The sequence below is a fragment of the Pteronotus mesoamericanus genome, unplaced genomic scaffold (genome assembly GCF_021234165.1).
Source record: "Pteronotus mesoamericanus isolate MK-2021 breed Mesoamerican mustached bat unplaced genomic scaffold, CSHL_Meso_final contig_25, whole genome shotgun sequence".
NCBI lineage: Eukaryota > Metazoa > Chordata > Mammalia > Chiroptera > Mormoopidae > Pteronotus > Pteronotus mesoamericanus.
This window is the reverse complement of record NW_026555105.1, coordinates 17,070,944-17,094,953: the sequence shown is the minus strand read 5'-3', so window position 1 is coordinate 17,094,953 and position 24,010 is coordinate 17,070,944. Positions and strand designations below refer to the sequence as shown.

Below are 24,010 nucleotides of genomic sequence, written 5' to 3'. Positions count from 1 at the left end.
GCAGGGGCTCCAGGCTGTGAGGCCGCAGTTGTGCCGCTCTGATCCACTTTGGAAAGTACACTCTGACCCTAGAGTTCATTTGCTCCGCATGGAAGATCTTGGGGGAAGGCAGGGTGTTGGTTTATAGCTGAGGAGCCTGATGCCCAGACGAGAGAAATGACTGTCTAGAGCAGTGATTTTCACCCTGTTCTTCTCCTGGCACACATAAACTACTAAAATTCTGCAGCACACCAAAAAATATATTTTTTGCCAATCTGACAAAAAAATTGGTATAATTTTGATTCATTCACACCAGATGGTTATTGTTGTTTTGGCTGTTGTCATTTTTTTTTATTTGACAGTCCAAGGGAAAAGAGGTCAGTGCTTATGACTAAATAGCCAGGCATTGCATGTTTTAAAAATCCTTACCGCACCCTGGTTGAAAATCGCTGATCTGGAGTCACATGTTATGTTAGCAGAGGGATCACAGACACCTCCAGGATGTCAGCACTAGCAGGGACTTGCAGAGCCACCTAGGACCAGGAGGCACACTGATGGCCTGAAAACTGCCCAGGGCCGGTGGAGGCTTCAGTGATCAGCTCAGAATCCCTGTGCCCACGCAGCACTCCAGGCCACTGTCAATTGACAGGAGTTAATGCGTCAGAAGAGAGCCAGGCCCATCCCTGACTGTGGTCATCTCCCCTATTTGACAAGGGATGACTAAGGACCAGAGAGAGGCAGTTATATACCCAAGGTCACAGAGCAAGCTATTGGCTGAGTCAGGTCCCACGCCCTGGCCTTCTGACACCATCCTGCACTCTTTTTCAAGGTCTGGAGCACAAAGACCAGATGAGTAGGCTGATGACCTCTGCTTTATGTTGGGAGGGGTAGGGCAGCCTTCAAATGGTGCCAGGGGGAGGTAGGTGGCCTCCACCAGGGGTCATGCAATACGCAGAGACCTGGAGCCTGGACAACCTCCCCCTTGCTTGGACTCTCGGGTCCCTGGGCTAGGAGGCTCTAGCGGAGCCTGTTGCCATGACAGCAGGCATCTGGGCTCAGGGATGCCAGCTGACTCTGTGGGAGGGGGCTTGAGGAATTCTTCCTTTCGGCTTCTGTCAGTTGGAGACAAAGAGGGAGGCACACAGACAGAGCATGCTCTTCTGGAGCTGTCCAGGTCCTAGGCGTGGGCTTCAGGCTGTCCCCAGCAGCCCCAGCTGGGGAGGTCTGGCCCTCCTGCTTGGAAGGATCAGAGCACATACAGTGCGCGGTATTAGGGAAGAACCCAAAGTTTAGGAAAGAGAAACAGCAGACAACAGTGGTGTCTCAGCTCCCTCCCCAGGGCAGGAAGTCAGTGCCCATTGGTCATAGGTCATTGGTCATCCATCAAGGAGCAGTGCTGCCCCCTGGTGTAGAGCCACAGTCTCTGTCCCTACCCATGTAACTTTCACCCATTCATTAACGTTCTGTGCTTTGGGGCCCCCGTGGAGCAATTTTTTTTACCCCCTTTCTTTTTTTGAGACAGCTTCCTCAGCCTTCTGAAGCTGGCACAGGTCCTTGTGTGTTGGGCTTCAGAGTCGGGTACGTTTCCTCCCAAATCTCTGCAGCCATCACCTAGGGCACTGGGGACAATGCCTCCGTCCCTCTGGGTTCCTGCTCCTCCTTGGCAAGTGGATTAGTGATTCCTGCCCCACATGGTAGGAATGACAGTTAAATGACATATGTGTGGACAATACCTGGCACATAGTAGGGGCTTCTCTGAACACAGTGTGGTTTGATGGTTAAAAGGAGAGAGAATGAGGCTAGACGGCCTGGATTTGATTTCTGACTTTATCAATACTTCTTATATTGTTTTGTGTGTCAGTTTCCTCATCTGTAAAGTGGAAATAACGATAGTACCTACCTTTAGGGTTGTTGTGAGGATTAAATGAGTTATTAGGGGCACAACACCTAAAATGATACCTGCACAAGTAGCATCCAATATATATTAGTTATTACTATTATTATTACTATCACTACTTCTGAGACAGGGATTGTTTCCCTTAGAGGCTTCTTTTTCCAAGGAGTCAGCTATGGTCAGGAGCCTGGGTTCTAGGCTCAGGTGACACAAGATTAGACCCCTGTCTAACCGAGTGACCCTGGGAGAGTGACTTAATCTCTCAAAATCTTCATCTATAGAAACAAAAGTCAACCTCATGATCAGGATGAAGATTAAATTCCTATATGTGCCTGTGTAACTTTGTTAGCAAAATAAGTGACCAACGCTTAGTAAGTGTTGGAGACATGAAAGCTATGTGGTGAAGATGGAGATGACCACAGGGACAAGGACTGTAGTGGCAGGTTGGCCTCCAGCCCTCCGTGACTCCTGCCCTGTCCTGGATGGGCCTCACTTTCTCACTGTCAGGGGTCTTTTGAGAGCATGGCCCCTGAAATGTCCCAGGGGTGGCCTGACCACTGTTCAGGACTGTAGCCTTTCATCAATACCCCCTCTCAGTCTCTCTCCCCCTCTCCCTCCCTCTGCCACGAACCTCTCTCCCTTTCGTAAAAGGTCATCCCTTCTCTTGGCTTCAGAGCTAATTTCCAGCTAAAACCTCAGCCTTTAGTGCTCTCTGCCTTCTATAGATGTACCATTAATTTTTCATATCTAAATGTGGAGGTTAACATTTATTCCTGAGAAATGTCCTTTGTTACTTTTAGCCCATCACATTTGCCTTTTAGGCCTTGTTTATAATCCAATTCTGTCATTTGAGATAGAGTTAAAACGAGATAGGGCAGAGTTTTCCAAAGTGTGTTTCAGGGAACATTAATCTGCCTTATGAAAAATGGATACAGCAGGTCAAATGAGTTTTGGGAACTCTTGAAAGCTTGTCTCCTTTAGAGAGGTACAATTTATAATGGCAGAGTGAGGGCTCTGAGAAGTCTAAAGTTAGAAAACCTGTTTAATATGGTGCTTCCTAGACTTTTCCTCATTAATGTCCTGTGGCATAGACTTTGCTGAAGAGGAAGGGGCACAAGCTCTGGAGCCAGGTGGCCTCAGTCCGAACCCCAGTGCCCCCATTCCTAGCCGGGTGACCTTGGGCTGGCCTCATTTGCAAAATGGGGATAATCATAGGATTTACTCATAGAGATGTAATGAAGTGATGTTTGTAAAATAATTAATCGTGTGCCTGTGTGCACCATTGGTGTTCTTTCTTTTTACCTTCCTACTGCTCATTCATAAGTCTCTTAACTTGGGTCTCAGTCTTCTCACCTGTTAAGTGGGAATGTTCCAGTCTCCCTGATTGGATTGTCCTGGGATTATAAACATGAGAAGACTTTGAAAATTACTGATAGGATGGTTCACCTGCGCCACCCACGAAGGTAATGGGACCTCTCTGATCTCTGCCCCGTCTTCTTCTCTCAGGTAGCCCCTGGAATTTTGCCTTTACAGTCAAGTTCTACCCCCCTGATCCTGCGCAGCTGACAGAAGATATCACAAGGTGAGGGCTGTGGAGGGAGGGGTCAGGTGTGCTGGCCGTGGGAGACATGGGGTGGTATGTGGTGGCAACTGCAGACTCAGATACCTCCCGAGGCCAGGCAGACCCTATCAACAAAGGAAGCTGACTCAGTGCAGGGGAGACTGATGCAAACACAGTGGTCAATGGCAGGGGATCATTGACTTCAGAGGGGGAGGTGTCACAGAGAGCGATGGGGACCGGTGTGAATCCACGGGCACAGAGGCCAACTAAGACAATTGCCGTTGAGCTTGCGCAATCGTGGCCTTGTGGGAATTGGGCCCGCTTTGAGAATAAAAACCATAACTTTTAAATGTTGGAAACTAATTCAAAGTTAAAAAACAAATGTAGTGTGGCATCTCTGGATAGGACCAGCCAAAAACATCTGAAGATCTGATGTACTGGGTGGACCATTAGTTTTCAACTTTGGGGATAAGGAGGGAGCAGAGTGCAGATGCCTTTGCACATGGAAGTTTGGTCCTGTGTGCTGTTCCATGCACACGGCAGGCATGTGGGGGTTAAATGAAGCATTAACCCCTGCCCCCAGAGGCAAGCCTGGGCTGCTGGCATGCACAGGGATTGCATGTGCAGCGTCATTGTGCCTCAGGGCCAGTAGGTAATGTGGCTTGAAGATTGAAAGGGGGTGCAAAGCATCCTTCAGGATGAGAGCTTTTATGAGGCTCATTCTACCTCTGCAAACCAGAACTGTGAGAGACCCTTCTCTTTATCTAAACTCAATCCAAAGAGATAGTCTCACTTCATGATGTCCTGGGCTGTGTCATCCCTATGCTGGGCCCTACACACCCATCAACAATTAGAAATGGACTTGGCATTATACCTACAGCAGGAGAGGACTGTTGAGCCAGCCCCTCCCTGCCATTGAGTCCCTCCTTAATCATGTTGGCTGCCTGTTCGCCAGGCAATGGGCCAACGTCAAGATGCTGACTGTGGCCTTGGGAGATAAGACATTTGTCCCTGGAATAGATCTGGCCTGAGGCCTTGGCCTCATTAGCCCTGAGGTCCATCTTGGGGCCAAGATTTAGCATCCATTCCTGGGAGAGCTGAGAGCTTTAGACCAGCTCAGCCCCGCCCCTGTGGCCTCTCCCGCTGGTGCTGCTTCTCTTTGTGCCAGTCCTCAGGCATCAGGCTTCCGGGACCCCAGGAGGGAACTTAGCCTTGTCCAGCATGGATGACCCCAGGGGAGGGGCTGACTTAGTAAAAAATATCCAGGCCTGTAATAAACTGGTCAAAATGACAAATTGATTGAAATGAAATATTGATCAGAGTGCTTGGTGATGATTTCTGAAATTTTAGACTTGAACAAAATGCTCATCTGTCTACACTCACTATGTACAATGTTTGAGCTGCTGCTGATTCTGAGCCTGCGCCTTGGCCCTGAGCACACACTGAGGCTGCACGTACTTCCTGCCAGAGCTTCAGATGAGACTGCAAGAGAATATCATGCTAGCAATAAAAATTATATTAAATAAAAGCCACTTAAAAGAAAAAGAAACAGGCAATTGAAAAAATGATGAAACATAGCAAAATGGGCAAGTAGGCATTGCTGGCGGAGAATGGACTGAAACATTTTTTTTTTTAATACACAGTAACCAAAAAAGCAATAAAAAATGGTTTTAAATGGTCCTAAAAATTGTAAAATCATCCAAGTGTGCATAAAAGTTATAAAAAATCATGGCCTAGTGGTTGGAAATGTTTCTTTTAACTCAATTTATTTTTAGACAATTCACTTAGCACTAGAGGCAAAATAAAAAGTGTTGAGAAAACATTGGCAAGCAGGTCCGTCCGGGCTGTGGGTGTGCTTTGCAGAAGTTAAAATGAGTGAGGTCACGTCTCATGTACTGACCTGGGAAAGGTCTGTGTCACATAGTTGGGTCTGCAAAAGCCAGCTGTAGAATTAGATGTAGCATTTGATACCATGTATATGTTAAAAACACACGAGTGAAAATCACAGGCAGGTCTGTACATCCATGGAGGAAAAAGTTCAAGAATAGCACAGATAACGGGGTGACCTCCAGTGTGGGGGAGGGATTCTGAGATGCACATCAAGAGGAAGTTTAGGGTCACCTCTAACGTTTACATTTTCCCACAATCATTATATTCATTGTATTAACAAAAATACATGACATTTTATGAAAGTGGTCAAAGTCATCCTATTTAGCTTGAAAGTGAGTTAGAAATTGAAAATGTTCCCACAGTAGGAAAAATCCTTCAAACTTAGATGTAAATAAAAATGCTTCAAGTCATATGAAATGCCAGCATCGAGGATCATCCCTTTTCTGCTGAGCTGAGTGGTGGTCAGCTTGGTTCTGATGTGTCAGTGGGCAGCTGTGCTCGGGGGCATCCTGGGAGGGAGGGTCCCCGTGCCCATGCCCACTCTCCCCTATCTCCAGATACTACCTGTGCCTGCAGCTGCGGGCGGACATCATCACAGGCCGGCTGCCCTGCTCCTTCGTCACGCATGCCCTGTTGGGCTCCTACGCCGTGCAGGCTGAGCTGGGCGACTATGATGCTGAGGAGCACGTGGGCAACTATGTCAGCGAGCTCCGCTTTGCCCCCAACCAGACCCGAGAGCTGGAGGAGAGGATCATGGAGCTGCACAAGACATACAGGTAAGAGGGCCTCCACCCAGGACTTTCCTAGAACCTTCCCTGCTAGGCCCCCAGGTGCAGTGCTGTAAGTACCAGCCGCCCCTGCGCACCCCCCCACCCCCCGCCCCGCCACTGCTGCTAATTTGAGGTACAAATCTTAGGGCAAATCATCTTATCAGATGGGAATGATAGTAACTAGCTCTGTGACCTTAAATGACCTCTTGGGAACTCAGGTCCTGAGCTCCTCTGCGAGTGTGATAATTCCACGTCCTTGACTTCTGAGAATCAGTCTCTCTACCTGCCACCTGGAAATAATAACTATTGTGTGTCCTGGAGTAAGTCCTGATGTCTGGATTGTGGCATAAAGTTCAAAAGCTTGCACTGTAAAGCCGACTGCCTGGGTTCGCCATCTGGCCTTGCCACTTTCTAACAAGGGGCTCTCAGGCCTGTCATTTTACTTCCTTCTGCTTTAGTTTCCTCATCTGTTCAGTGTAGACTATTAAAACCTGCCCTGGAGGGTTGTTGGGAGGACTAAATCACTGCACGTCAGCTATTATTGTTGCTCTCCTTCATTTGAGGGCTTGGATAGTTGATTGTGCAGACAGGAAAGCACTTTCTTGCAGAAGCTAGATGATGAGCTGAATGTGTGGTTATGGACTGGCTATTTAACCTGTCAAGCCTCATTTTTCACCTGTACTTGTCCAGACTTAGATTATCAGTGGTTCCCAACTATTGGTATGTGGAGTAGGAGGATTTATTCTGGAGGATGCGTGGCATGCCTGGGCCCCAGCTGTTGAATGCTCATATCACCCCCTCAGTCATTGTAGCTACCCAAGTGCCCCTCCCCCATTTCCCAGTGCCCAATATAAGGATGGTACCAATCCCCTGTGGGGAACCCCTGAAGCTGAATGGTCTCTAAGGTCCTTTCAAGCTGGAAGTGCTTTGGACTCCAAGGCCAGGGTTGTTATGGAAACCCAATGTGGTAAACTCTGAAAGTGCATTATAAACCGTAAAGTGCAGCATGTGGCGATGTTATCTCATTGCTAATAAGGACAGAGGGAATGAAGAGGCTGTGTCCTGGGGGCTGCAGCAGGAGAGCATGCCCAGGGCCAGGTGTGGGGAAGAAAGCCTGCTGGGGTGTGACCCAGAATGCTGGGTCTGGGTGGCAAATGCTCTCTCCAAGACTCGCACACCAGCTCTGATGGGTTAGCAATGGCCGTTGTTGTATTGTGCTGAGTAGGATACTGAAACCACACAACTGGTTAACAGTATCTGCCTGGCTCCGAGACAGGGGGTGATGGCTTGCCTGCCATCCCTTTGTCATTCCTGTTGCAGGTAGTAAGATGTATTAGGGATTTGCAAGAGTCAGAATACAGACATACCTTGTTTTATTTGACTTCACAGATATGGCATTTGTAATAAATTGATGGTAAGACCCTCCACCAGCAAAAGGATTGTGGATTGCTAAAGGCTCAGATAACAGCATTTTTTTTTTTTTAGCAATACAGTATTTTTAAATTAAGCTATGACCATTTTATATACACAATACTTTTGCACACTTAATAGACTAGAGTATAGCTTAAACATAACTTTTCTATGCACTAGGAAACAAAAAAATTGTGTGACTCACTTTATTGTAATATTAATTTCATTCTGGTGGCCTGGAAGTGAACCTGCTATATCTTCAAGGTATGTCTGTGATACAGAGAAACAAGTTCAGAACAATATGGGCTGGAGAAATGCTAATGGCCGTCTCATTACAATTCTTTTGACTGAGAACACATTGACATCTAGTATCTCAGAGATCACTGAGGTGAGCAGAGCAGAGGAAACTGAGGCCCAGAGGAAAAGAGACAGATATAAGAGTCGTGGTCGGGAACACAAATTCTGGATTCAGATCCTGACTTTGCTACTTAAACTGTGTCCTTCGGCAAGTTATTCAACCTCTCTGTGCCACAGCTCCCTCACCTGTAAAATGGGAATAATGATATACCTACTTTATAGAATTGTTTTGAGGATTTAATAAGTTCAGACATGTAAAGTGCTTGGAACAGTAATTGCGTGTAGTCCTCATTAAGTGTTTACTGTGACTAAGTGTAAAATGTACGGTGGTTGTGGAAGTCAAAGCAAATAAGGAGCTTGAATTACATAACACTTCTCTTCAGAAAGGAGAATGGTACCTGTTCCTCAGGGGAGGTTACATGGTTTCTCATATAATATTCTAAGATAAGTATCTTATGTGGGTAGTAATTTAGGGGCACAGGGTCCCCTAATTTACAGTGGACAAAGTCTTCACAATGGCTTCACAGTCACAGAGAAGCAGAATTTTTTGCTCACATTTAACTCAGTAGCAGAATGAGCCAAAATCCTGACTCCCAGCCCAGCCCTTGAATGCTTCGTGGGGGAAGCAAGATGGGAGTTGAGCTTTGGCGGGAGATGGGGGTTGGGTAGATTGAAGAGGTGGGGGATGGGGGGTGCACCATCCTGCACTGAGGGCAGACGGGAAGGCCCAGCCCTACACCTGCTCCAGAACATTTGCCTTCCCAGGATGACAGGTTCTGACCGTGCTCACCTTCAGGCAGCAGGACCCAGGCCTGGGCCTTTCCCATGGCCACCTGTGATCACTTTCTTTCCCTCAGGGGCATGACCCCAGGAGAGGCAGAAATCCACTTCCTAGAAAATGCCAAGAAGCTTTCCATGTACGGAGTGGACCTGCACCATGCCAAGGTACCGCGGGTCTCCCTAGCATCTGGGGGGGTCTCCAGTGAACTGCCATGTTCTCCTGGAGGGCTCAGTGTGCCAGGCCTGTGTTCCTGCCAACCTGAAGCCTTCTCTGTTCTCATTTCTCATTCCGCAAAGTTCCATAACCCTTTATTTTTCCATGATCATTATCATTTTCTTCTTGTTTTGTATTTATTTTGGAACCTATTTGTGCCATCACTAGATTGGGATCATTGTGAAGGAAAGCCAGGGCCTTAATTTATTTCTGTTTCCCTAGCATGTAAGCACATGGCCTGGCACAGAATATGTACCATTAAGTGTTTGCTGAAAGAATAAGTGATTAGTAGAGCAAACGATTGAACGAGTGAGTGGGTGAATAAATGACAGAATGACAGAGAATGGCTGAATGAGCAATTGGTCAGGGAACTCCAGCATGAAGGCTCCAAATCCACCTGCTCCTTGGGGCTCGTTTATAAGCAGAGCTCAGGGAGGGACTTGGGGGGATCAGTGGCAGGTAGCCCCCAAGCACACACCAGGCCTGCTGTTGTTTCATGGTCCCTTCTCGCACAGGACTCTGAGGGCATTGACATTATGTTAGGCGTCTGTGCCAACGGTCTGCTCATCTACCGGGACCGCCTGAGAATCAACCGCTTTGCCTGGCCCAAGATTCTCAAGATCTCCTACAAGAGGAGTAACTTCTACATCAAGATCCGTCCTGGGGAGGTGAGCCTGACTTGGGAGCCCCTCCTCCTCACCAGAATTGACTAGAATGGAAAAGATCCTGGTAGCTGGGCCTGGATTTTTCCTACTCAGGATACGTGGATGGGATGCTGGGATGCTGGGTGCAGAGAGAGCAATCTTCTGCTGGGGCTGTTTTCAGAGACTTCATTCCTTAGGTGTGTGCCAGCACATGCACATGCGAGCATACATATAAAGATAACCACATATATTCTGTGTGCATAGATCAATGAATACATGTCCATGTCTCTGTATTTGCTTACATATAATATACAAGTATGTACACATACAAAGATACATATAAATATGCAACTACACACAAACAGAATCATGTATACATCCAACCTCCACGGCTCACCTATCAAAAGTTCCATTTGGTTCTACCTCTACAATAAATGCAAACCCATCTGCTTCTTTCCCCTGCACTGCACCTGCCACCAACAGCCACTGCCTCTCATCTGCATCTCCACAATGTCCTCACTAGCTGCCCTGCCCCCATTGTCACTCCAGGCCATTTTCCTCATAGCTGCTAAAGGGAGCACCCTTCCATCATATCACGGCAAACTCAGCTCCTACTCCCACTCCTTGCTTAATTATTTCAAGAGCTCCCTTTGGCTTTTGGGTAAAGTCCAAACTCCATCTGTGGCCACCTTCCTCTCCCACATATCGCTGCCCCATGGCCTTCCCCATGGCCCCTGCTCTCCGGCCCCTTTGGCCTTCTCTGAAATCCGTGAACTGAGCAAGCTCTTCCCCGCCCGCCATGAGCTGTTTGCTTTTCATCTTCCCTCTTCCCCACCTTCTCAGGTTGCTGGTTCCTTCCCCATCCTTTAGATCTCTGCTCAGGGATCAGCTGTTTAGAGGGCATTTCCTGATCACTCTTTGTACAATAGTACCCAACCCTGTGCCTACCCAGGTTTTCTCTGTTCATTCCCTTTATGACCTTGGCGGTATCCAAAATTATCTTTTTTACTTGTTTATTATCAAAACCCCCTCTCCCCTAAATCTTTTGTCTTAATCACCATGGCGTCTCTTGCTTTGCACAGGGCCTATCACGTGTAGGGGTTCAATCCACCTTATTGAGTAAACAAATGAGTAAATGAATGAACAGGCCAGAGTCACACATGCTGAGAAGAGGTTCAGAAAGGATGGACTTGGTGGTGAGGGGGCCCAGGTCTTCCTTCTTACCCACCCTCCTTGGTATTGCAGTATGAGCAGTTTGAGAGCACCATTGGCTTTAAGCTCCCAAATCACCGGTCAGCCAAGAGACTGTGGAAGGTCTGCATTGAGCACCACACATTCTTCCGGTGAGCCAGACCCTGGGGCGGGGTGTCCGGGGTTGTGGCAGAGGCCGTGAGTGTACGTGCAGGTGATATCTGTGTTTTGTGAGGGGAAAGCCGAAGGAGAAGCTAGTAAAGACCATGGGAAAGACGCCGCCCTGCCGAAGTCTCTCCCTTCCTGGACCACTTAGAATTGTAGCTGGTGGGACAAAGGGCTAAAAGGCCAGCTGTGGTCTAGCCTTGGGCCTGGTAATGCAGGTGTGATCCCCCTCCGCACCTCCATCCCTCCACTGCAGGCTGGTGTCCCCCGAGCCCCCACCCAAGGGCTTCCTGGTGATGGGCTCCAAGTTCCGGTATAGTGGGAGGACCCAGGCACAGACCCGCCAGGCCAGCGCTCTCATTGACCGGCCCGCACCCTTCTTCGAGCGTTCCTCCAGCAAACGGTACACCATGTCCCGCAGCCTTGATGGAGGTATGCCCCAAACTGGAGGTGGGGGAAGAGTGGTGTTCAGAGGGAAGGGGGGTGGGCATGCCAGGTGCAGAAGGAGCAGTGAAGGTGGTAGACACAACATAGGCTGATTTGCACTGGGCATGGTGGCCTGAGAACTCTGCGGCCCTGCGCAGCTCTCAGTGGTTCAGCCCCAACCTATGGCTTCACTATCACTGGGATATGACATTGCCGTTCTTGGACTTCCCATGACTTCTCGGAGCCTTTTGGGTCCCAGGTTTAGCTGTATGGTTTTCAGGGATCCCCTGCCCAAGATGCTTAGTGAGTCACAGATTGTCATCATCCCAGGAGAACGATGTATTGTGACCGCCACGTGAAGTTGGTGATGCCTTACCTGACTGGAGGTAGAGGGATTGTTCCCATTCTTTTGGTTCTCTTGAGCTGATTGACATCTAACCACATGGCGCTCTGCTCTTGAGGGGACAGGTGCCCTCAATATCAACAAGAATTGGCCCTACATTTTCCTGTACGAGCAGACCAAGGCTTCTCAAAATGTGGTCCATAAACCACCTGCATCAGAATCACCTGTGAGTTTGCTAAACACTCAGATTCCCAGACCCTGGCCCAGACTAAATCGGTACCCCTCAGGGCCCAGGACTCCCGCAATATGTACACTGGAGACATTTAGAAGCTACATGGGGCACTGGAGAGATTCAGAGTTTGGTAGATCTGAGTTAAAAATCTCAGCCTTGACACCCACCAGCTGCTCTGTGGACACAGGATGTGGCCAATAAACATCTGAATGAATAGATGGGAGGCCTTGATCGGCATGACTCCCTGTGCCTATTTCCTCTTCTGCAAAATAAAGAATAGCTACTTTGCCATGTTATGAGATAATGCCTCTACAACACCCAAAACAATTCCTGGCACATAGTAGGACCTTAATAAATAATACCCTGATGGAAATAAAATAAAATAAAATAAAATCTCCCTGTAAAAAATAGTGCCCGATAATAAACTATTACTGCTTTTAGGTTTGTAGAGAGTAGTTTAAAGGTGGGAGGTAGGGACCTGCATAGGGGAACAGTGAATACTCCCAGAGTACACTGGGGCCAGCCTCTAGGCAGGTTAGTTCCACTCAACAAATATTTTCTGAATGTAGAATACGTATGGCTCCTTCCTTTGAGGAGCTCCTAGAATAGTAGGTTTGTACGCATTTAATGTGATTCAAGCAGCAGAAGTATGGAGAGAATACACAGCAGCCTTGAGGAGAGAGGGATGAAATTCTGCCTGGGAGGGGCAGAAAGGACTCTGCAGAGAGGGTGATAACTGGGCAGGGTTTGGAAGGGTACCTAGGAGTTGTCTGGGTGGTCAGAGGAGTCTGACACTTTCCGTGCAGTATGAAAGTGAGACCCGTCTCAGGACTCACTGGCCGTTTTCGAAGGACAGTTTTGCAAGAGTCCATTTGAGGTGGGGGAAGCTCCTTATTCTTCCTGAATGGGCACTGGGCCGAAAGCTAAGATTTACCATATTTTGCCATGTTTATGCGCTCCCGTGTATAATGTGCACCCACATTTTTGGCCTAAATTTTCAGGAAAAACTTTCTTTTTAATATTTTGATTCAAGTATTTATTTATTTATATTTAGCAACAAAACCGATGATCGTATTCCAGGGTATTATTTTGCATATGGATACTGTTATTGCTTTCTAGAATTACACTTTTAATGCATAAGCATAAATAAAAGAATTAAAAGCATTTATATAGACATGGAATTAGTACTACCCATGTATAATGCACATCCTAATTTTTCCCTTAAAAATTTGGGCAAAAGAAGCATGCATTCTACATGGCAAAATACGGTATGCAGAAGGAAGGAAGGGCCCCCACTGTCTCTCTCTCCTCCCCTGCAGTTTTCATTACTATGCCAGGGGCTAAATGAAGCCCAGATTGTGCAAGGCAGCAAAGAATGGCCCAGATTTGGTGAGGCTCATCAAGAGGGGACCGGAAGCCTGGACTCTAAGCCAGTAGGCCTGGGTTCTCCTCCTGATTCACCTAAAGGTCTCAGAGCCTCACTTAATCCTCTGTGAAATGAAGATAATAATTTCCATTCTAGCCATAAACACAGAGCATTGTGTGGCTAAATGAAATAATGTGCATGACTGGGCACTTTGCAGAGTAAATATGTATGAATAGAAAGAATAATTCTCTCCTTTTTAATATAGGCCAGTCTGAAGGGTAATCTGTGCTCTGGTCATTTTAATTCAGTGTTTTCCAGCCATTTTTTCTTACCAAGACACAATCCATGGGCACAGTCTGGGTAATGCCCAGAGTCTGGTGTAAAGGGTGTAATTCCACCCCTTTCTTTCCTATGCAGGAAAGTGTTTTAGAATGCCAGATGCCACAACAAGAAAATCAACATTTGTGGGCCAACATTGATTGACTTGGCTAATCTGTGCCAGTCGCTCTTCTAAATTCTTATACACATTAACTTCTTTGTTTCTACCCCTCCCTTTCCAGCTGTCTGAAGTAGGTACTGTTTAGATGAGAAAACTGAGGCCCAGAGAGGTTGTGTAATTTACCCAAGGTCACACAGCCAAGAAGAGATGGATTTGAGATTCGAATCTGGGTTCTAGTACTATAGATATCAGAAGGGGACCCAGGGCTGGGAGACAGTCCACGTGACCTGGGGAAGGCTACTTCACTTCAGCTGGGCACTGGCTTCTTGTCCCCAGTGTATTGGGGATGTGGAAGTATCTGCTCTACTCCAAGCATGGATGAGCGAGTGGCAGGGCCAGCTCCCTGTCATGCACCTGGGAGGTGTCTCACATGGCCGCCTGGCTGTTTCTGCCCCTTTAGCAGAGTTCTCCCGCCCAGCCTCGGTCAGCGAGAACCATGACGCAGGACCTGATGGTGACAAGCGGGAGGAAGATGGCGAGTCTGGGGGGCGGCGGTCAGAGGCTGAGGAGGGAGAGGTCAGGACCCCCACCAAGATCAAGGAGCTGAAGGTAGGAGTCTGGCTTTCTCATACCCTCTGATCTGGGGATTGGGAGGCTGATCCTGTGTTTAGCCTTGGCCTTGGCCTTCAGATGCCACAGCTGTGGCCGAGCACCCTTGCTATGGGGTGCACCATCCTCAGGGCCTTGCCCTTGGGTCATGCTCAATACCTGGACATGCCCAGGTAAGCGGGGCATGTTCCCCTCCCTACACCTTCCTTTTGCCCTGCTTTCCCAGAGGAACACTCTCTCCCCTAGGGGACTCCGGCCTCCTCTTGCCCGCTCTGAATTTGCCCCTTTGACTATGATTGGAATCTGCACAACCCCTTTTTTCCCCAGAGCACAATGGGGTGTTTCTATGGGCCCTCACAAGTGTCCCCCTCCTATGGCGCGCCTCCATTTCCCACACACCTGTGAACACACTCATTCAGGCACACATGGCCTCAGACTCGCATGTGTTCACTCACAGATGCACACCCCTCCCCCATAGGGTTATGTACCCAGATTTTCAAACAACATGCACACGGGCACGTGTGCACGCGGGTAGAGGTGTTTCCATCATGCAGCCCCACTTGGGAGCACAGGTCCCTGAACACACATGCTGATTGCAAGAAGCAGGAATACCCAGAACCCCCACTTCCATCTGCCAAGTGTGACTGGCTGCTCACTTTGCCTCCAGTCCTCCCACCCCTTTCTTCATCTCCCTGGGCCAGCTCCCTGCTCCAAACCCCACTCCTCTGACCACTCACTGCCTGTGGGTGGCCCACCCAGCTTCCCTGGCCTCTGTGGCTTGGATGAGAGTGCTCTGGGCTACCTGCTGGACCAGGTCGGTCGCGGTGTCTCTAATCCTTTGGCTCTACTGACCCTGCTGGTTCCTTTCCCTCCTCCCACGTCCGCTAGCCGGAGCAGGAAACCACGCCGAGACACAAGCAGGAGGTACTGCATGGGACCTGTCCCTACCTACCCAGCTCATTTGTCACCACCCCACAGTCCATCCCAGGCTCATCTGGTACCATCTCAGCTTTAGCTTCACCTCTGCTCCCTGGCCATCCTCCTCCTCCTACCATCCCCTCAGTCCCATCCCCAACACAGTCCCCCTCAGGCCCCCTTGTTAAACTCATCTCTCCAACATCCTGCTCAGTCTGCACCCCCAGCAGTGTTTCCCCTCTCTCCTTACCCCCCTCTACCCAGCTTCATACTCTGCCTTGCTCCCCACCCCTGCTGACTATCCCACTTGTGTTCCCCAGCCCTTCCAGGCAATTCTGCCCTTTCACTGAGCTTGTCTCATCCTCGAACCGTTTCTTGGACTCATCTCCTCTTCATCTGTGTCCCCTGTACCCTCACCCCAAGCTTCTTTTTGTATCTTTTGGCAACCAGATGTGGGAGGGGTGGGAGGGAGGAGCCTCGGAGCACACCTGCATTTTCTCAGACTCTGTTGCCCCTCCCTCTGGGCGGGGCCTGCTGCTACTCTGCTCCGTCAGGAAAGCCTCCTCCTTTTCTCCTGCTCTCTCTCCTCTTCCTCTTCCCTTGTGCTTCCCTCACCTTATACCTCCTGTGTTAGCCACTTCTTCCTTTTCATACCATCTACAACTCTTCATTTGAACTTTCACTGTGAGGGAAGTAGATTTATTCCTGGGCCCGAGGGGAAGGGCCAGAGGCTGGGGTGTCCAGAAGGGCCTGGCCTTAGAGTCCCGTGATCTGGGTTTTAGCCCTGATTCTGTCACTGGTGCTTTGAGGGTCTTGGGGATGAACCCTCAGACCCCAGCTCCCCATCTGCAAGTACGGCTTTTGGGCTAGGTGTCCCCAAGGCACTTCAAGGAGCTCAGGTTTCTGCGGCTTCCTCTGGCCTTCAGGAATACTGCATGCTCACAGAGCCAGAGCAGCAGGTACAGGACAGAAGGTCACAAGACACATCTCTGGTCCGTGGCAGCCTAAACCCATGCCCCGTGCAAATTCCATCAGGCTTGATTTCTCAGACATTGCCTTGAGACAGCTCAGCTCAGGAAAGGATGCCAGAGGTACATTCAGATGTTTAGAGGCAAAGGAGAAGCCTCAGTAGCATTGGTTTTCTTTCTGAAGTCACCTAGGAATCAACCATAGTAGATCCTTGGATGCCAGAGATAATCCTGGGGGAAGAGTCTAGCTTGTCCAAGGACAAGCTTACCTTCCAAGTAGTTCTAGAATCATTTAATCTGACTTTATAATAAGCCAAGACTGTCCATTTCTTGCCCTGAATTGAGTTCACGTGAATTCTCAAACAGCCTTGTAGATAAGGGTCCTTGGACTAACAGCCCACCGCCCTGCCTCCAGAAGTAGGTAGATAAGCAGCTTTGGCAGGTCACTTTCATCTCCTGTGCAAAGGCTGCACCTCACATGACCGAGGGGCAGGTTACTCTGTCGTGATGCACTGGCCAGAGCTCAGACTTGGCAGTTTAATGTGGGACACACCTATGACTCCAGCTATGCCTGGCTCAGTTCTTGTGTCCAGCCTTGGACTTACCTCTCTTCTTCCTGGTCTCTAAATCTCCTAACCCTCCTGAACACCCCACACCATCCTAGTTTCTCTCTCTGTCTGCATCTCACCCAGTCTGCTGTTGAGGAATCGGTACCTACAAGGTATCGGGAAGATTCTGGGTGGTTGGGAAAGTTAGTGGCCGTCAGCAGAGAATACTGAACATAGTCTTCCTGGTCCCCGTTCTTGGTGTGGGGGCAGAGCCCACTTTACTGGATGTCCCTGGCTTTAGAAGGGCCCCTCAGGGCTTGATTAACTGCATATTTTGGGACAGGAGGGGCCTAGACTGGGGATCATGCTAGGCACAGTTGTCCAAGTCTTGGTCAGAGGTGGGGAACAGGATCTGGGAGGCCAAGGAGGGGGCCGGAGCTGCCCAGTGAACAGCGTTGGCAAATTCTCACTGTCCCTTGATTGTGAGCAAAGGGAAGTCACCTCTGTGCCTAAGACTGGACTCAACAGCACCACAGGGAACTCACCCAGACCTGTGGGATTTGGTTAGCTTTGTGCTCTAAGGCCAGTAGCCAAACGGGAGAAGAAAAGGTGGTGCTTGCCCAGAAATCTCCTCTTTTTAATCTTAAGTGCTCTGTGCACCTGATGTGGCTAACATCCCTGCCCTGCTTGGTTCATGAGGCGCTGTGAGAGTGACACCGGGCCATGGAGGGGACTCGCCTTGTTCATATAGGACAGTGATGGTGACTGTTGGCATCTTCACTACACCCTGCACCCCATTGCGGAGCTGGTCTTCTAATGCCTGGCTGTCCTCTTCTCCACCCTTAGTTCTTAGACAAGCCAGAGGACGTCTTGCTGAAGCACCAGGCCAGCATCAATGAGCTCAAGAGGACCCTGAAGGAACCCAACAGCAAACTTATCCACCGGGACCGAGACTGGGAGCGGGAGCGTAGGCTGCCCTCCTCACCTGCCTCCCCCTCCCCCAAGGGCACCCCTGAGAAAGCCAGTGAGGTAGGTCTCACCCCAAACCCCTCCATGAGGAACTTGGGTAAAGAGGGTGGGGAATATTGCTATGGACTGACTCATTGTCACCCTCCAACCTGTATGCACCTCCCGTTGCTGCCTCTGGGGATGATGGGGATAGGATGGTGGGTTAAGCTGGGGAAGCCAAATTCACTAAATCTTGGAATCCGAGATCACAGGGACCACTCCAAAAAAATTCAAAGTTTTCCTCTTCCACCAGCCAGAGTAGAATGGGGCAGGAGTGCTTGTTAGAAATGCAGGTTCTGGGGCCCCACCACAGGCCTCCTGAATGGGAATGCTAGAGGCAGCGCCCTGGAATCAGCATTTGAAACAAGTGCCCTAGGCGATACCCGTGCACACTAAACTTTAAGAATCAGGGTGGCTCTGTCCAGTGACCACACCCTTGCATGCCTATTGGGAAAACACAAATTGAGGAGTGTTCCCTCCCAGCAGGATCCTCAGAGGTCACCGGAGGGGAACAGGTCCTCTGGGAAAATCAGAGCTGCTCCTATTGCTTCAGGAAAGGCTCCCACCTGAGCCGCCTTTCAGAGTGGAAAGCAATTGAAAAGGGGAAAGACAGGATCGGGAGAATTCCTGTACTGATAATCCCAACTTGTTAGCATTGCTACGTCTTGACAGGGTTTACCCCCGTTTGTACTTACATGTTTTCTCCCTGGTGCTGCTGCTTACCAAGCTCAAACCCACCCCCTGGGTCTGAACTCCGGCTCTGCTGCCTGCGAGCTGGGTGACCCTGGGCTTGCGACTTAACCTCTCTGGGTCTCCATTAGGTAGGGGTTATAGAGCACCTACTTCTTGGGAATGGTGTGAGGAGCGAATGTGATCAAGCATGGAGGGGCCAGCAGAGGCCCAGGTGCTCAATACTTAACCGTTTCATTTTGACAGTCCTGGGACTCTCACACAGAAGGTAAACCTGGAGTCAGAATCCCTTTTAAAGTTGGAAGGGTCCCTGGAACCGGCTTGGTTCAAGGTCATCCCTTCATGGATGGGTCCCAGAGGCCCAGAATGGGAGGGACTTTTTCAGTGTCATAGTTGATAAGAGAGCAGCCAGAACCTGATTTTTTTGTGTCCCAGGCATTGTACTTGCTATTAAATCACAACTGCCCCGAAGCAAGACCAAATCAAGTGAAGAGCAGATACAGAGTCAGCTGTGTGTGTGCTGCCCTCTAACACTTCGGCAGTTGGTGATGCAGGCAGGATCTAATAAGCAGGGCATTTGATTGACTCAGCACTCCCCGTGGCCTTGGCCTGCCGGATAACCGAGGGCCTCGTCCAGAGAGGCTGCTGTGGTAGCTGCCTGGCTGGTGATTCACAATGTTAGGGATAACTTGGGGGGCCTTTAAGGCCGGTGACATGGAAGGAAGGCAAATCTCTGCATCCGCCGAGGGCTTCTGTGGTCACCTTTGACACAATCAAGATGCTGAACGGGTCCATGGGGGCTGGTCCAGTGATCCTGCCCTGAGACACTTGACCAGAGTGGCCTCTCTTTGGTCCTGAAGTGGGTGAGGTGGGGTGCAGAGACCTCTCAAAGGGTCGGACTCCAGCAGAGAAGGGCAGGATGAGCCCTGGGGAGCTGTGCTCAGGAGCCTTGGGCCAGCCTCAGAGCTGCCTGGCTTCGAGGGATGCCCCACCTGCTGGTGACAGCTGGAACTGCTAGAAGATGGGTCATTGAGAGGCGGAGTCTGTCCCACCTCCTGTCTTCCCACTGCTGTCCCAAAAAGTGTAGTCCACTGCTGGAAAGAAGTTTGGTCCAGGAACTCACCTTGGAGCATTGAAAGGCCCTTGAAGATCTGGGAGATGGAGGGGAGACTTAGCTGGGGACTGGCCTGAATCCTTCGGCAAGTGACCGCCCCTCCCTGAGTCTCACTGGCTAGTCAGTCCGTCTAAAGGGAACTAAAATCGCTACTCTTTACGGCTGGGTGTTTGGGAAGGTTGAGCAAAATAATGGATATAAACATGCTTTATAAACTGGGGAGTGTGGACAGTCGTGAGGCCATTGCTGTTGGTGACGAGAAGCCCTGCTGCAGATGTGGGCTTTGCAGGGCTATCCTGCAGGGTCTTTCACCCAGACTTTCTAGTAGTTTCCTCATATACTGTTGAGCTTCATCTGGGCCAAGGGGAAAACAGTAGGAACTTAAAACACAAATAGGCACCCCAAACTATAGAGAAGAGTTCCCATTTGCCAAGCCCAGATTTTCATGTCAAAGATAGCTTTTTAAAAGGGGCTGAGGCCCAAACTGTTGGACTGGACCATTGTCTAACCAAACACACCCAGAGAAGACTTGGGACCAGAGTGCCAGTGATACGGCTCTAAAACCTCTTGAATGAGAATGGGCAGGCGATTAGGAAAGGCCCGGACCTGCCAACCAATGAACGGCTTGGAGGGGCCATTCCTTTCTATCTCGCCCCAGGTGCAGCTCACCCCAGACCTACTGCATAAACCCTAAGGGTGTGGGATTTACAAAGCAGGGCTATTTATGGACTCTGTGTGTGTGTCTCTCCTGTTCTCTCTTTCTCTCCCTCTCTGTCTCTCCTTCCCTTCCTCCTTCCCCTTTTCTCTGGCCCTGGGCCTCCCCTGCAGTCCCAGAGGACCCAGGACACCTCTCAGCAGGACTTGGCACCTGAGCCTGGGACGGCCACAGGCTTGGAACTGTTCACTCAGAAAAGCCTTGCAGCGTCTCCTGAGGTTACTGTCATCACCCACCCAGAACCACCCTGATGGTCTTAAGAAAACCCTTCCTCTGGGGTGAAGGGGGTGGGCCAGACTCTGCCATGCACATGGGAGCAATGGGTAGCCCATATTGTCTCCATGCCGTGACAAATAAGCGTCCCTGTTCTAGCAATCCATAAAGGGCAGGCCCCTCCCTCATCCACTGTGTCCCAGGAGTCAGGACTGAAACCATTTAGGGAAGAGAGAACAGCCCTAGGCACCTCTGGCTTCAAAGGGTGGCAGAGATATCTTCCCTCAGGCCTTGCAGAGGCAGGTGGCTTGAGAAGCAGAATTGGAGGTCATAGCGCCTACCTGCCTTCTGCCCTAAAGTCTTGTTTCTGTTTAGAAGCCTGAGTAAGGTCTAGCTGTGGCTAGTTAGAGGATGGCATCCCCTTCATCCCCCGCCTCTTTCTTCTCTAAGCTCCCCTTGGAACTTGGGTCAGTCAGGGTCTCTAGACAAGATACTCCTTGGGCATCTTGTTCCAAGGAGTATCCTTGGGGTTAGAGAGATGTTGTGAGGCAAGCATTCTCAATGCGGAGGGCATTAGGGCATTGCTGCCGTGCCCAGGAGAGCAGCAGGCCAAGGGCTCTGGGAACTTGCTGTGCCCCTGCATGGATGCGAGGTGGAACTCAGGCGCAGGGAGCAGGGGCTGCATCACCCCTCTCTGCCAGTGCCCCACGGACTGTCAGGGTTGGAAGATACTGACTGATTATCTAGGCGAAGTTCCCTTCTCCCTGACCTACGACCCTTCTCTGTTGGCCCAGTGTGTGAGGGCATACACCTTTCTCAATTCCCAGAGACTTTTGTAGCTGCCCAAAACATGCTGGAACTGTAAAAGAGACATGAGTCAGCTACATTAGTGGTAAAACATAAATCAGTTTCACCCTGAATTTTTCCTCAGTTGTAGAAATAAAGACAAAACTATCAGCTCTGTCTTGGAAGAAGTTGGACAGGAGTCACCCACAACTCAGTGGAACCCTGGAGCACAGAGATGCCCCTAGAGCCAAGGACAGGTGCCCATACTTGGGGGAAGGAGCAACATGCGTCCTTCAGCAGCCTCCCTTAATATTGTTCATCCGGCCCCTTTCATGGAGGGGGCTCTGCCTGTCCGTAACAGTAGCTCATTTTGTCTTCAGTCATCCATTGTGAAGTTTTCACATTGAATTATCTGTCCTTCTGAATCACCTGCCTTTGGGCCTCCCTCTGTCCCCAGGCAGCCTTAGACCTGCTCTGCCTCCTCCAGGAGGGCCCTTGGGAGTTAACACCAGCCAACCCTCTTTCTTCAATAGTTTCTCCCAGGGCATAGCTTCTAGAGGGCTCCTCATCCTGGATGCCTCCTCTGGGCCCAGAACGTGACCCAGAGTTCCAAGTGGGGCCTGAACAGCCCAGAGTCAGTAGAACTTCCTGGTGGGAGATTTTCTGGCCTGCGTAGGAGCAGAATGGGCTCACTTGGCTCCCAGCTCTGTCCTATGGCTGTCGTGCCACAGTGCCTCCATCTGACAGCAGGGGGCGTTCTGAGCAGGCGCTGAGGGTCCCTGCTCAATTGGAAAGAATGTGGGGCGCCCCTGACATCTTCCCATCCTTCATTCTTACGGCCAGTTGTGGCAGTGTTTTGGTGCCAGTGAACTGTTTCTCCTTTCTGCTCAGTCTCTCTTTTCTCTTTAGTTGCTGCATATCTACTTGCACTTGCTAGAGGCAGAACCTCTTCCTCCCTCAGTGCTCACTGTCATCTGTGCCAGTCACCTCCTGCTGGGAGCCCCCATTTCCCCTTCTGAAATAAGGGTAGCAGCACCTGCTTCACAGGTTGCCATATGGATTAAACTTAGTAACATAGACTAGCGATTTTTAACCAGTGTTTAAGCCCCGAGAATTTTTAAAACATATAATATCTGACTGTTTAGTCAGGGGCACTGACCTCTTTTCCATTAGATTGTCAAATTAAAATATGACAACAGCCAACTCAATAGCCATCGATGTGAATGAATCAAAATTATACCTATTTTTTTGTTAGCTCGGCAAAAAATACATTTTTTGGTGTACTGCAGATTTTCAGTAATTAGTTCATGTATGCCATGAGATGAAAAAGGTTCAAAATCACTGACTTAGACAAAGGGTGATATTGTATGGCACAAGAGAACTAAATAAAAGTACATTTGCCTTTCTCTTACTCTACAATCTTTCTGTTCGATGCCAGCTCCCACCGTGCTCAGCCTGATAGGCTTCTAGTTTCTAGAAACTAGTTTCTGGTTAGACTTGGGACAGGAGTGTTCCATAAGGGAATTCATGGACCATTGTCGGCCATCCTTGCAGGCTGATGATGTCAGTACAAGCTGAAATGGGAGCAGCTACAGACACCTGTTTCCCAGGTAGAGGAGAAAAGAGAACAGGCGTCTATATAGGCTCTTGAGGCACTTCTCTATGGGAGGGTTCAAGTACTGTTGCCCTGAAGCCTTAACAACCTGATGTAAAATCTCAGAACCCATGCCTGACTTGATCTGAGCCTTCCCTCCTTCCTTTTATGTCTTTTTCTGTTGGCGGGATTCTCTTAATGTGGTTTGCTTCCCTGACAATCATGGAGATTTTGCTGAAATCAGGGGAGGAGGTTAGAGTGGAAGTAAGAGGTTTACAATGTTCCCTTGGTCCTTAAGAATCCTTGAGATCTTATGGGGTCTGACGGACTCCTCACCAAGTCATAACCTGAATTGGAGCCCAAGGTCAGGCAGACCTCCCCCGCCTGCTGTTGGGAGCAGTTTGGGGCACATCTTCCTGTGATGCACCTCATAGCACTTGGAACACAAGACTGGGTCTAGGCCTGCCTTTGCCACTAGATCACTCTCTGACCTTGGGCATGGGGCTTACTTTCCCTAGGCTTCAGTTTCCACATCTTTACCATGAGGGGCTTGACTCAGAGCAGCAATTTCAAGGGAAGAAGGTGCCTCAGGACACTAGGACAGCCCAGGCCCCCAAGTTCAACAGGACAGTCCCACATTTGTGCTACATTTTAGACTTCCAAGAAGATTTTGTGTAAAGAAGTTTTCTGTGGCTGTAAGATTAAAATCCCAAAGGCCTTGTTGCTTTGGAATGATTCTAGAAGTTCATCATTCCCTCCCAAGTGTTCAAGGGGCTCTGGGGGAGGCAGAAGCTATTCGGTCAATGGTATGACAACGCCGCCCTCTTGCTGGTACTTTTGACCCTTGGTGATGCCTGGATTTTTAGGTAGTTTCCTTCTGTGATGTGTTCTGGTCAGTCCTTTTCTATTCTTTCTGTAGATTTTGATAGAATTTTCCAAGGACAGACCATGGTACCTGTTTCTTTGGCAAAGAACTCCACAAAGTTCAAGCTGTTGAAGCCATTGTGGTGACTGGCACTAACTTCTAGGGCTGGCTGTTAGGTATTTTTCATTCTAATCTCTTTCCTTCCCAGAAGTTCTTGCAGAAAGGTCAGATTTCAGGATGTGGCTTATGGAACTTAACTCAGTGCTTCCTATCAACTTGATATTAGATCATAGTTGGGATGCATATTCCATAGGTTGTGAGATA

At 49.4% G+C, this 24,010-nt stretch overlaps 1 protein-coding gene across 16 annotated transcripts in view; it reads left to right on the top strand.

Moving 5' to 3' along the window:
• EPB41L1 (erythrocyte membrane protein band 4.1 like 1) overlaps positions 1–24,010 on the top strand; it is a 116,123-nt gene that overhangs the window by 67,107 nt on the left and 25,006 nt on the right. For 5 of the 16 annotated variants that reach the window (XM_054573817.1, XM_054573815.1, XM_054573811.1 and 2 more), the window contains exons 7-15: positions 3,380–3,455; positions 5,882–6,100; positions 8,719–8,806; positions 9,371–9,523; positions 10,745–10,842; positions 11,112–11,287; positions 14,122–14,270; positions 15,159–15,194; positions 17,548–17,730. In XM_054573817.1, coding sequence (XP_054429792.1) covers positions 3,380–3,455; positions 5,882–6,100; positions 8,719–8,806; positions 9,371–9,523; positions 10,745–10,842; positions 11,112–11,287; positions 14,122–14,270; positions 15,159–15,194; positions 17,548–17,730 — 1,178 coding nt within the window. Of the gene's footprint in view, positions 1–3,379; positions 3,456–5,881; positions 6,101–8,718; positions 8,807–9,370; positions 9,524–10,744; positions 10,843–11,111; positions 11,288–14,121; positions 14,271–15,158; positions 15,195–17,547; positions 17,731–20,341; positions 20,447–24,010 lie in introns of all 16 variants that reach the window. The other 11 variants (XM_054573807.1, XM_054573804.1, XM_054573802.1 and 8 more) reach the window with 5 other exon arrangements.